Source organism: Sus scrofa, chromosome 6, assembly GCF_000003025.6.
Source record: "Sus scrofa isolate TJ Tabasco breed Duroc chromosome 6, Sscrofa11.1, whole genome shotgun sequence".
NCBI lineage: Eukaryota > Metazoa > Chordata > Mammalia > Artiodactyla > Suidae > Sus > Sus scrofa.
In genome coordinates this window covers 19,345,929-19,358,644 of record NC_010448.4, presented here as the reverse complement: position 1 = coordinate 19,358,644, position 12,716 = coordinate 19,345,929, and the positions used below count along the sequence as shown (strand labels likewise).

The following is a 12,716-nucleotide window of genomic DNA, read 5'->3' as shown; positions in this document are numbered from 1 at the left end:
CTAAACCGAGTCTGTCGACCTACACCACAGCTCCCAGCAATGCTGGATCCTTAACCCACTGAACAAGGCCAGGGATCGAACCTGTGTCCTCATGGTTACTCGTTAGATTTGTTTCCACTGAGCCACAACAGGAACTCCATCTATTGATTCAATTTTTACTACCATGTTTTTAATTTCTAAGATATTCGGTTTTGGCTTTTAAAAAATACAGGATCCTAGTTTTATCTTGTGGATGTGATCTCTTTTCTCTTGAGAACAGTAATAGTTCTTTCGAGTTTCCCCCTCCTCCACATACTGTTTGTTTGTTCCAGCTTGCTTTTCTCTTTTTGTTTGGTCGCTGACTTTCCTGAGGTGCCAGGTGACCTGTGGTTGCCCTGGTGACTGAGAGTGGAGGGCAGAGACCTCACTGGGAGCTCTGAGCTCGCAGGTGTGGTTGTTGACTGCGCTTTAGTGCCAGGAACCTGAGTGGGCTTTTGGGGACTCAGCCCAAGGTCAGTGCCGCTGGGTCTCCCTTTGGACTCGTTCGGCTTCTCAGAGAAGGGTCTTCCTGGTGCCCTCATGGGGCTTCTCGTCCTCTGGCCCGTTCCGTCCATTCTTCCTCCCCTGCCTGCCATAGGGGCTCCCCTCGCCTATCGTCCCTGTCGCTGTGGGGTGGATTTTACAGAAGTTTTGGTGGGGTTTTCAGGGAAAGTGAAATTATATGCACGCCTTCAGTCCATCTGCTTAACCTTTGAGTTTTTAGTCTTAGAAGCGGATGGAAAGGGTATTAAAAAGTTAACTGGTGGTGTGTAAATTTATTTAATTATCATTCTTTTTTTTTTTTTTTTTTTTTTTTAAGGGCTGCACATACAACATATGGAGGTTCCCAGGCTAGGGATCTAATCGGAGCTGTAGCTGCCGGTCTATACCACAGCCATAACCACACGGGATCCGAGCCACATCTCCAGCCTACACCACAGCTTGTGGCAACGTCAGATCCTTAACCCACTGAGCGAGGCCCGGGATCAAGCCTGAATCCTCATGGATACTATATCAGGTTCTTAACCCACTGAACCACAACAGGAACTCCTATCAGTATTGTTTTTAAATGTAAACGTTTCAGCGTTGACACATCAGGGGATTTCAAATAAAAATCCAACAGTATGTTTCATCGGAAAATGTAACAACACTAGGTCTGCTTTCCCCACAACATGACTCGGCTGAGGCTGAGCAGTGGCTGTCTTTGTGGCCTGGGCATGACCCTCCCGGCCGCCCTCATGTCCTCATCCTCTCCTCCTGGCCTCGCAGGCCCTGGAGTTACGACACCCCCCACATGAGGAGAAAGGCCTCAGGGCCCGTTTGGGCCCTGTCAGGGATTCGGAATTTCTGGGTGGTGGCAGAGCTCACTCACCCACTCCCGCCTGTCCCTAGCACCTGTGGCCTCGCAGAAGAACTGGAAAAAGAGAAGTCGAGGGACCAGATGAGCTCCCAGCCCAAGTCAGCTTGCGGAAACGTGAGTATCTGGTTGTGCCTCAGCAGTCACAGAGGCCTCCACACGGCAGCTCCGGCTCCAAGGGTTTATAAAGGTGACCAGCGAGCCTGTGTCTCTGGGTAGCAGTGGGGACAAGGCGTTGGCTTCTGCCCACAGAGGAGGCGCCGTCACCTCCCCTTCCTTCGGGCCTCACTCCGGCCCGAGGCAGCTCACCGTTTGCTCAGCGTGGCGAAGGTCTGATTGGCTGAGAGGAGAAGTAGGACTTCCCGAGGAACTTTCCTAGACCTTCGTTTTCCATGAACCTGACATCTCAAAAACTCTTGCTATTGGGGTCTCCGTTGGACCAACACGTGAGCCCAGCCGTTTTCTCCAGGCGCTGTGGCCATGTTAGGAAATGAGGGGGCCCCTTCCCCCGGGCTGGCTCTGGGGGAGCTGACGCTCGGCCCTCGGTGCCATGCCCTCCTCTCCCGACAGTGCTACCTGGGTGATGCCTTCCGCTGTGCCAGCTGCCCCTACCTTGGGATGCCAGCCTTCAAACCTGGGGAGAAGGTGCTCCTGAGCAACAGCAACCTCAACGACGCCTAGGCAGGCCGGCCTGGGACACCCCTGCTCCTCGCCAGCTCCTGCCCCTCGATCCTCCCGCTGCCTCTGGATGGGCTCCCTGTCTCGGGTCCATCGGGTGGTGAAGCTGGCTGGGGCGCAGTGGTGCAGGTGCTGCTCTAGATCAAGACCACGGTATCCGGGCCCCGCTACCCTGAGCGGGCACCTCCTTCATCCAGTGTTAGGCAAACGGAGTGTGTCCCCAAGAGGCCCTCTCCCGATGTCCAAATGCTGACAATAACCATCTCTGAGCCTGCCCCTGTGGGCCAGTGCTTCAGGTTGTTTTCCAGAGGTGGTGGTTTATTCATATTGTTCTTGGTGACAGGAGGCAAGTGTCCCATGGCCACCTCAGAGCACCGGGGGAATCACTCATCGGTTGCTGTGATCACATCCAGCATCCCTCCGCCCCCTCCACTCCTACCCTTGTTTTACTGTGTCCATCTGCGTCCTGTTGTCATTTCCGTTACTCTCCAGGTATTAAACTTATGTACTTATGCATATTCACTGAAGAGAGGCTACATCCATGTGTCTGTGTGTGTGTGATGTCTGACACAGCCATCCAAGCTCATCTGGCACCACAAACATTTTTGGAGAGACTGAGTCACAGCACATGGGGCCCCTCCACACCTACAGATCAGGACCCCTCTCCGTCTACTCTAGCAGAGTCCAGGTAGCTGAGGAGTCAGAGAAGCAGGATGGCAATCTGACCCAACGATAAATCCCTGAGCAGGGGAGCCTCTGTTCCCCTTGTTACCCATCCACACAGACTGGGAATTGACCTGCCAAATAGCCAAGGAGATTATGTGGATTTAAGAGACCTTCGTTTTTCTCTTTTAACACTGGTATGTGTCCTTGAACCCTTGACTTGATTCTCTAAGTTAGCATTTGCTTCTCCTGGTCCTGCTGGTGCATCTTACTTTTGGCTGTGGCTTGACAGTGGAGCCCTGTCAAGCTTGAGTTTCAAGATGACTCCATGACCGCCCCAAGCCCCCTGCCTTTGTGTAACCCTTGCCCTTGAGTTGAAGCAGGACCCGTGGGTGTGATGGGACATCACTGCTGTGACTGGGCAGCTTGTGTAGTAGGTGTGAGGGACGACAGATGTGGTTAAAGTCCCTCACACGGCCCTCCGACACCATCGGTGGGAATGTAACGTGGGACAGCCGCTGTGGGAAACTGGATGGAGGTGTCTCAGAAAACTAAAAACAGAACTACCATGTGACACAGCCGTTCCGCCCCTGGGTAGATATCCAAGAAGAACTCCACTAATTTGGAAAGATACCTGCACCCATGTTCACAGCAGCCCTATTCACAATAGCCACAACCTGGAAACAACCCAAGTGTCTTATCAGTCAACGAATGGATAAAGAAGTTGTGATGTATGTATATATACAAAGGCAGACTATGCAGCCATTAAAAAGAATGAAAATTTGCCATTTGCAACAACATGGATGAACTTGGCATTATGCTAAATGAAGTAAGTCAGAAAAAGACAAAACCATTATCACATGTAGAATCTGAAAAATACAACAAATCAGTGGATATAACAAAAACACACAGGCATAGAGAACAAGCTAGTGGTTACCCGTGGCAGGGAGGCAATATAGAAGGAGAGTAAGAGGTACAAGCAATTAGATACAAAATAAGCTGCAAGGATAAATCATAGTAACTATATAGATGCAGTATAACCTTGAAAAACTGTGAACCACTACATTGTGTATGTGTAACTATGATATCGTACAGCAACTATATTTCCAGAAAACTAATAATTGAGGGGGAAGTCCCTCGTGGACCTTCAGCTAAAAGGGAGATTATCCTGAGTGGCCCTGACCAAATCATTCGATCCTTTAAAAGAACTGGAGGTTGAGGTTCTCTTGCTGGCCTCTGTTCCCTGTGTTGTGAGAAGCCCACGGGCAAGGAACTGCAAGCAGCTGAGAGCAGACCCCGCTGACCGTCAGCGAGAACACAGGCCCTCGGCCCTACAACCGCATGAGAACAGAACTCTGAGCCCACCCACCATGTGAGCTCGGAAGCGGACCTGGGTTCCCGATGAGACGCAGCCTGGTGGGACCCTAGACGGGGGCCCAGCCTCCCTGCTCCTGGACTCCTGACCCATAGAGTCTGAGACGATAAATGCGGGTGGTATTAAGCCACTAAATTTGGGGTAACTTGTTACACAGCAAGAGGAAACCCTTCCAGCCCCAGGCCAGACTTAATGTTAGGAAATTTAGGAGTCGCGCTGCCGGACAGTTGCTTCTGCTGCAGTTTCAAGGTGAAGTGAAAGATCAAAATCTCTCCCTGCAGACTGAGGACAGGAGATCCTGAGCCAAAGAGCCTCCTGGGCGGAGCCTAGCAGAGCAAGTGCCACCAGCTCTCGCTGACCTGATTCCTGTTCTGTGTCCCCGCCACTGCTGGAAAATGGGCGGCGCTACCTCCTGTCTGCTGCAGAGTGAAGGGTCTCAGGCTGGCAGCTGCCGGGTCACTCCACCGGAGGGCTCGGAGCGGCCTGGCCAGCCGGCAGCATGCGCGGCCTCAGTGCCCAGCTGCCACTGCACACAGCGAGGCCGTGGGAGGGACACCGGGCCTCACACCTGCTGACTTTGGAAGACAGCAGCTGAGGGACGGTTTTTGAGCCAAAACAGTCAAGATATCACTGAATGCAAACTCAGTTTACACTGAAGACACTGGGTGAGAACAAGAGAGTGGCCTGCGGCCACCAATCACCTGATGACCTTTAAAGACCCAGCTGCCCCAGGTCCTTGGACGGCTGTCAGTGCGCCTGAGTGGGGCTGGGGAATCTTAATTTTCTCGTAAACCCTCTAAGGTCATTTCCAAAACCTGGCAGCAAAGAGTTGGGGCACCCTCCTCCTCTTTCCCTGAGGTCACCACAAAGCACCAAGCGGAGTGCACAGCCAAGCAAACCACACCTTCCTTGGGGTTAGGACACAACCCAAAGGGAACCAAGGAAGGCACCACAAGACAGCTGGCAGGGTGCAGAAAGGGGGGCTCTGGAGCTCGAGTGTGGGAGGGAAAGGAGAACAAGTGAGGCCACAAACCTGCTCCAGGCTGAGGGCTCTCCTAGAGTCGCAGCATCAAACGGGGTTCCACGCGTGCCGGGGCCGGCGGGGCTGAAAGAAGCTTCCACAGAGCACCTCATGGAAGCGCTCTGGTTTTTGGCCAGAAATCGGGCTTGGCTCTGTGACTCTCCTCCAGCCTCCTGCTTCTTCTCGTGCAGGCTGGGCAGGGAGGGGTTGGGGGAGCTACCCTTGGAGCCAGGAATCGATGGGGGCGTGGCCACGCAGGAACTCTTGGCAAGGCTGTGTGATTGGTTTGACAATTATCCCCCCATGGTGTCAATTTCAACACTAGCTGTATATTAGAATCACCCGGATAGCTTCTCCCACAGCAATAAAAACACCACTGCCCGGAACACTCCTTTCCAAAGACCAATTAAGTCAATCTTTGGGAATAGGGCCACAGGTGTCAGCATTTTGGCAATGCCTTCCCAGGTAAGTGCCTCCAGGGTTGAGATCCACTGCCCCAGAGAAATTCTTCTACACATGCATCAGAAGACAAGCTAAAAAATGTTTAAAGCATCACTATTAGTAATAGCAAGAACCTGGAAATAAACCAAGGGGCCATTAACAAGAGGAGAGTGGAGTTCCCTCCTTGTCTAGCAATTAAGGATTTGGTGTCATTACTGCTGTGGTACAGATTCGAACCCAGGCCCAGAAACTTCCACATGCTGTGGGTGTGGCCAAAACCAAAACAAATCAAGAGGATGGGAGAAGGAGTTGGTCTTCATGGGGGGGAAATTGATGGGCTGTAGCTGTTCGTGCCCATCAAGGTAGAAGAACCTCAGAACAGGAGCCACAAAATCGAGTCACAGAAAAGCATGTGTACGAGATTGTTACTTTTGTGTCGTGTTCCAGTTGAAGAACATACACGGAGTTCCCATCGTGGCTCAGGCGAAACGAATCCGACTAGCATCCATGAGGATGCAAGTTCAATGCCTGGCCTTGATCAGTGGGTGAAGGATCCGGCATTGCCATGAGCTGTGGTGTAGGTCACAGGTGCGGCTCGGATCTGGTGTTGCTGTGGCTGTGGTGTAGGCCGGCAGCTACAGCTCCCATTGGCCCCTAGCCTAGGAACCTCTATATCCCGCAGGTGCAGCCCTAAAAAGACAAAAAAAAAAAAAAAAAACCCAAAACACACACGATGCACCGATAACGTTGTTTGTATATGTGTTATGTATGCATATGTGTTATGTATATACACACCTGACAAACAAAATCAAGAATGATAAACGCCAAGTTCAGGAACATAGATGTCTCTGGGAGCTGACAGGAGGATGACGACAGCGAGGGTGATGGGGACTTCAGAGCAGCAGGAGGCTCTTTTAAGTCAGCTGGATGGTGGGTATACAGGGGTCTCTCTTTTTATTGGTGTATATACCTTACATGCACACTACATATTTGGTAAGAAATTTCATGTTTTAAAAAAATTAAGAAAACCCCCACATAAAACTCTGGGTCTTAAGGAAAATGCCCGGAACCAAGTCCTGGGCCTCCCTGACATGAACCTCCAGGAATATTTGGCCTGGGGTTAAAATTTTCATTCAAAATTACAAAACTAGAGGAGTTCCTGCTCGGGTACAGTGGGTTAAGACTCTGACTGCAGCAGCTCAGGTGGAGGCTGAGGTGCCATTTGATCCCTGGCCCAGCGCAGTGAATTAAAGGATCCTGCGTTGCCACCGCTGCAGTCTGAATTCAGTCTTGGGCCCTGGAACTTCCACATGCTGCAGGCGCAGCCCCCCCTCCAAAAAAACCCCAAAACAACATGCCACTTCAGGGTGGGGCTTGAAGCCCAGTTATGTTACCAGGGCACCGTTCCTCTGAGGGTTTCTCTTTCTTGGTGTGCCCCTCATGGAATTCCCCCGGGGGCTTGTTGGTGAAAATAAATGTCAAATGGTCACTGTGCACAAAGCATCTTACCCCCTTAGGACTCAGGAAGCACCGGGTGGTCTGAACAAATACCTGCCCCAAGGAACTCGTCAGTAAGTGAAACCTGCAAGCAACTGTATAGGAGGGGACAGAGTGTGGTAGAGCCTGGGTGAGAGCAGGGAGCCGGCGGAGGGCACAGAATGGAGCATCAGCTGCAATCAAGGAGACCAGGGAGGGCTTCCTGAGGGAGGCAGCTTTTGAGCTGAGTGCTGAAGGGGGACTGGATTTCAGACGTGTTCCAGGTGGAAGGAACAATGAGGGACCAGGGCCCCTCCCGCTGATCTGTTCTCTGGTCTTATTTCTTCCTACTCCCTACTTGCTAGTCACCGGGACTTACCCAGTCATGATTCCTTCAAATGGCCTCTTCCCCAGGGAACCTGGTGCCTGGTCTCATCTCCTGCATCTTGCTCACTCACCTTGCACCCTGACCCTGCTATTAAACACTTGGATTCAAAATCCTGCATTTGGTTGCCAGTCCTGGCTTCACCTCTCCCCTGAGGGACCTTTTTTTTTTTTTTTTGTCTTTGCTATTTCTTTGGGCTGCTCCCGCAGCATATGGAGGTTCCCAGGCTAGGGGTCGAATCAGAGCTGTAGCCACTGGCCTACGCCACAGCCACAGCAATGCCAGCTCCGAGCCAAGTCTGCAACCTACACCACAGCTCACAGCAACGACAGATCCTTAACCCACTGAGCAAGGGCAGGGATCGAACCCGCAACCTCATGGTTCCTAGTCGGATTCATTAACCACCGAGCCACGACAGGAACTCCCTCGCCCGAGGGACCTTTAAGCCACCTCCCTGCTCCGTCACTCTCAGGGCCCCTCTGGTAACACCTTACCTCTTCGTAGTCCTCGACACTTCCGAGTTTACAATACGGGTCTCGGAGGAAGATTTCACTAGGGGAAAAAATGTTTGGATTCTTTTAGGGCAAGTTTGCACAACGCATGGATTACACGCATATCCTCTGTGTGTCTTTCTGGCAGGGTGAGGGGTCCGGGCCCCAGGCCCTGCTCTCCTTTGTTGTCCCAGGGGCTCCTTCTTGCCTCCTCCCACTTTGGGATCCTCTGCTCCACCTCTCACCCATTGGATCCAGACCACATTTTTCCACGAAGAACTCAGACTTAGCCACCCCAAGGACTCTGGATCCAAGGCAGCTGTTTGGGGAACACTCCTTGGGACCAGGGCAGGGAAAGAGGCCACCTGTGGCAGAGGAGACCCTGGGGTCCCAGAGAAGGCCGTTCATCACCACCGTGGTTTTGGTCGTGCCCCTCTTTGAAAGTGGCCTAGGCCCTGACACCTGGCCTGCAATAAGACAATTGGCCACAGGGGGGCAGCAGGAGGCAAAAGCTGTGCCTAAAAATAACACCCAATTGCAGCCCAGCCAAAGACCACAGAATCCCAGGAGAGAAGGATCCACCCCCCACCCCAGACTTCTTCCCAGAGAGAGAAGCCCCAAGCCCACGGCTGGTCAAGAGAGTGAGACAGAACTAGAATCCAAAGACCCTAATTTCCTCCTATTCCCCATGGCTCCAGTCCTGAGCTGGACCTGGACAGGGGGGGCCTGGGGATGGGGGTCCATAACCTCCTGGTCCCCATCCTTCGGAGCACGTGGGCTGTGGGGTCCCCTGGGAGACTCACTGAGCTCCCAACCTAATGGAGGGGTCAGCCCGACAGACCCACACGGAGTCAAAGGGAGGACACCCCCACGGCTGCCCTGGGACTCCTAAGAGCTGGAGGAATCAGAGCAGGAGAGAGAATGGCACTGGGGGCGGGCAGCGCCAACGAGCCCCTTCCAGGGAGGTCAGTGGGGGTGAGTTCCAGGAAATGGGGCGCTCCCCGGCTAGACACCTGCGGTGCGTGACTGGCACTGGGGGCGGATGGGCAGCGTTCCCAGCGGTGGCTTGCGAAAGCTAACCTGGGCTGAGGCTGGGTGGGATGTCACACAGGGAGGATGGGGCTCACAGCACAGGTGTACAGGTCAAAGGGAGCCATGGGCCCACATGGGGGGGCGGGGGGAGTGGGACATGAGGGCTGGGGGTAATGGGGATGCGCTGGAGCAGGGGTGAGGCTCAGGCAGAGGTCTCAGGACCGCGAGGAGCAGCTCTGGTGTGGAGTTGGGGCGGGGAGAAGGAGCCGGGCGCAGGTGGAGCTGGGCCTGCAAAGACCCTCTGGGGTGGGCTGGGCTGCAGTGTGGGGGCAGGGAGCGGGGGAGAGGCAGGGGGAGGGGCTGCAGGAGGCCCAGGGCCAGGGAGCACCTCAGCACTTGACAGAACCCCCACCAGCAGAAGACTCCCGGGAATTTTTGTGGAGTTGGAAGCGTCCTCAGCTCTGCCTCAGCTGGGGGCGGGGGGGGGGGTCACCAGAGAGAATGGGGCAGGCCTGGCAGGACTCTAGGGACAGACAAGACCCCCTACCTGCCTAGGGGGGGTCCCCTTCCAGGTTCCCTACCTGCCGGCACGCAGCAGCGGGGAGGACCTGCTGGCCTCTCATCACCCCTGCCCGGCTCGGCCCACGGACCCCCTCTGCCCCTCCCCTGCCAGGGCCTGTCTCCCAGGGCTTCCTCTCCCACCCAGACAGGGCGAGAGCAGATGCTCCCCAAGGGCCTTTCCAGGGGGACAAGCCAGGTGGACAGAACACACTGACCCAGACTCGGGGGGAAAGACTTTAATCAGAAAAGGGAGCGAGGGGCCTCTTTGTCCTGGTAGGGCCTCCACTGGACCCAGGGAGCTCGGGGCTGGGGTAGTGAACACGCAAGTGGGAGGCCTCCGAACGGTCCAAGGAGAAATCAGGACTTCTGGGTGACAGGGTCCTGTGGCTTCATGTTTTTTTTCAGGTACCTGATTGCCTTCTTCACCCACGTGTCCTTGGGGTCAGAACAGATGGCTCTGCCCTGGAAGGTCACAAGCCTGCAGAGGGGAAGAGACCCATCCAGGCGTCAGGGCAGGAAGGCCCTTGAGCCTGGGACTCACCCCGCCCTGTGTTGCTCAGGACCCCGGGGGGCCCCAAGACGGGCGGGAACTTGTCCAAAGTCACACAGGGCGCCAGTGGCAGCTTGGGGAGATCAGGCTCTGTCCTCAGTGATTCCTGACCCTCCCAAGGTCCCTGCCAGGCCTAGTTCTCCCAGGGAGCTAGGGCTGCTTGATTCTGCCCCGACCTCAGACTGCCTCCCACCCAGGCGGGGGAACTAGGGGTGCGCTAGGCGGTGGCGGGGGCACCCAGGCCCTGGCTGGGGACTGCCTGCCTGTGTACATGCAGCTGCGCCTTCTCTCAGGGCCTCAGTTTGCCCATAAATCAATGAAGAGCTTGGACCTCACAGCCCAGGGCTCCTTTGGGGTGAGTGTGGGGGGCAGGAGCTCTTCTGAGGAGCAGGATCGGGGTGGGGGAGGGGTCAAGGGCCTGCTCTCTCCTCTCCTCTCCCCAGTGGCCCTTCTGGGAGCTCCAGGGTCCACCTTCTCCCAACCCAGCTTCCAGGGCGGTGGGGGGGGGGGGCAGACTTACACAATGGCGTCCCTGGTACACTCGTCTGAGGTCTGGTACCACCCCACCAGCTTCCGGAGGGGAATGGCCCCTTTGAAGTACTCCAGGCAGCACTCCCGGCCCACGTTGGTTCCTCGAGCTGCAGGGGAACCAAGTGGGAGCAGGTGCGTCTGCACGTGGCTGCACGGGGAGGGTCTGCGTGTGCCTGTGGCTGTGGGGGAGGGCCCTTGGCGGGTCTGCACGTGTGTGTGTGTGTGTGTGTGTGTGTGTGTGAGAGAGAGATTGGAGTGGGTCTGTGTGTATGTGTGCATTTGTGTGCATGTGTCTGTGTGGTTGGGAGGGGTCTCCTGTGAAGGGGTCTGTGATTGTGTTGCTGTGTGGGAGCACGCCAAGAGTCTCTACAGGTGTCTCTCTTTGTGAGTCAGTGTGTGAACGCTGGTGTGCGTGAGGTCCCGTGTGTGCTTTGGGAGGCCCTGAGTGTTCGTGTGTCTGTCTGTGCACATGTCTGTGTGTGTTGGGTTTGTCTGCGCATGTGTCTTGGGGTGTGTGTGTGTGCACATTTGTGTGTGTGAAATCTGTGTGCTATGCGATGCCCTGTGTGTGTGTGTGTGTGTGTATCTGTGTGTGTTTGGGAGTCTGTGCATATATGTGAGTCTGTGTCTGTCTGTCGGCAGGTGGGTGCATCCGTGTGTGCTCACACTCACACCAGCCCCCAGTCACCAAATGCTGCCTCGGGGTCAGGCTCTGGGCAGAGCCTTTACTGCAGCTGCTCCTTCAGTCCTCACAGCACACCTGGAGACAGGTGCTGTCACTGCCCCATTTCACAGATGACAAAATGGAGCCCCAGGTGTGAAGACACTTTCCCAGGGCTCAGTGTCCTCTTTGCACAAGAAAAAAATATCCAATCCTTGCAAACAGGCAAACCAGCAATGTGTGGCTTCAATTAAGACCATGACAGGGAAGTTCCTGCTGTGTCTTAGCAGTAATGAGCCTGACTAATATCCATGAAGATGCAATGGCCTCGATCCCTGGCCTCGCTCAGTGGGTTAAGGATCTGGCCTTGCCCTGAGCTGTGGTGTAGGTCACAGATGCAGCTCAGATTCTGCGTTGCTGTGGCTGTGGTGTAGACCGGCAGCTGTAGCTCTGATTTGACCGCTAGCCTGGGAACCTCCATATGCCATTGGTGCAGCCCTAAAAAGGCAAAAAAAAAAAAAAAGACCACGACAGGAGTTCCCTAGTGACACAGTGGATTAAGGATCTAGCATTGTGCCGTGGCGTGAGTTCCACCCCTAGCCCGGGAATTTCTATACGTCTCAAGTGCAGCCAAAGAAAAAGACCACAGCGTGTTTTCTAAGAAGTCTCAGACGGTCCTCTGACCGTCTCGGGGGTGGATCTTGGTTTGAGTAACCCTCAGAGCTGACCGGGCCCAGCGTGTCACAGGAGGGTGAGCGAACATGCTCCTACTGTGACCACCACCCTGTAAAGGTAACCCCGAGGACTGCGGCTGCGCCACCTCGCAGGGCGCTCACCGGCTTTGTTTCCAAAGTAGCGACCTTATTTCAGGCTCCCTTTCCCAATGGAGGATAAAAATCTCTTTTTTTCACCTGCTCTGGGAACCAATTCTCTTACCTTCATGCAGATCCTTTCCTTGTACATAAGACCCACTAATAAAACAGACTAACAAATCCTTTTGAGAATCGTTCTTTTTCCGCTGTCAAAACACAACCACAGTCACTACCTCACAACAGCTGCACAGTGAGATGGGCAAGGATGCTGTTCCTCAGAAGCTGAGCCCCAGGTCCTGGGGCAGCTTCATCCTCATCCTCCTCTTTAGCCTCATCCTCATCCTCTCTTCCTCCCATTATCATTATTTTCCTTCAAAGTCCTCCCTCAAAATCCTGCTGCTGCCAGCCTCTCGCATCCTTGCAGGAATGAAGGGGGTGTAGGAATCACGTGTGGTGCCGGTGCCCCCAGCCCTCCTTGCCCAGCGTCCCCTCCTCCTGTCACCTCTCCTCTGCCCTCACCTGCATGGGCATCCTGCAGGGAAGCCCCCAGGAGGAGAGCAACCAGGAGCAGCATCTTCAGGGGGGTCATGGAGCCAGGAGCCCAAGAGAAGGTCTCTGTGTGTGAGTCCTTCTGCTCAGGGGAGACAAGGATGAGCACCAAGTG

The 12,716-nt window shown here is 54.6% G+C and overlaps 2 protein-coding genes across 5 annotated transcripts in view; one reads left to right on the top strand and one right to left on the bottom strand.

Annotated features, from left to right (window-relative positions):
* CIAPIN1 (cytokine induced apoptosis inhibitor 1) overlaps positions 1-2,580 on the top strand; it is a 17,021-nt gene extending 14,441 nt beyond the window's left edge. For both annotated transcript variants that reach the window (XM_021093909.1, XM_003355803.5), the window contains exons 8-9: positions 1,411-1,492; positions 1,946-2,580. In XM_021093909.1, the coding sequence (XP_020949568.1) occupies positions 1,411-1,492; positions 1,946-2,056 (193 nt within the window). In that variant the 3' untranslated portion in view covers positions 2,057-2,580. The remainder of the gene's footprint in view (positions 1-1,410; positions 1,493-1,945) is intronic.
* CCL17 (C-C motif chemokine ligand 17) overlaps positions 1-12,716 on the bottom strand; it is a 27,044-nt gene extending 14,328 nt beyond the window's left edge. Inside the window, exons 1-5 of one of the 3 annotated variants that reach the window (XR_002344423.1) lie at positions 12,572-12,714; positions 10,569-10,686; positions 9,908-9,976; positions 7,909-7,966; positions 5,125-5,645 (exon numbers count right to left, since the gene is read on the bottom strand). Coding sequence is in view for 2 of the 3 variants with exons in the window: in XM_021093614.1 (XP_020949273.1) it covers positions 7,909-7,966; positions 9,908-9,976; positions 10,569-10,686; positions 12,572-12,641 (315 nt within the window). In the remaining variant the exon portion in view is untranslated. 3 annotated transcript variants of the gene reach the window in all.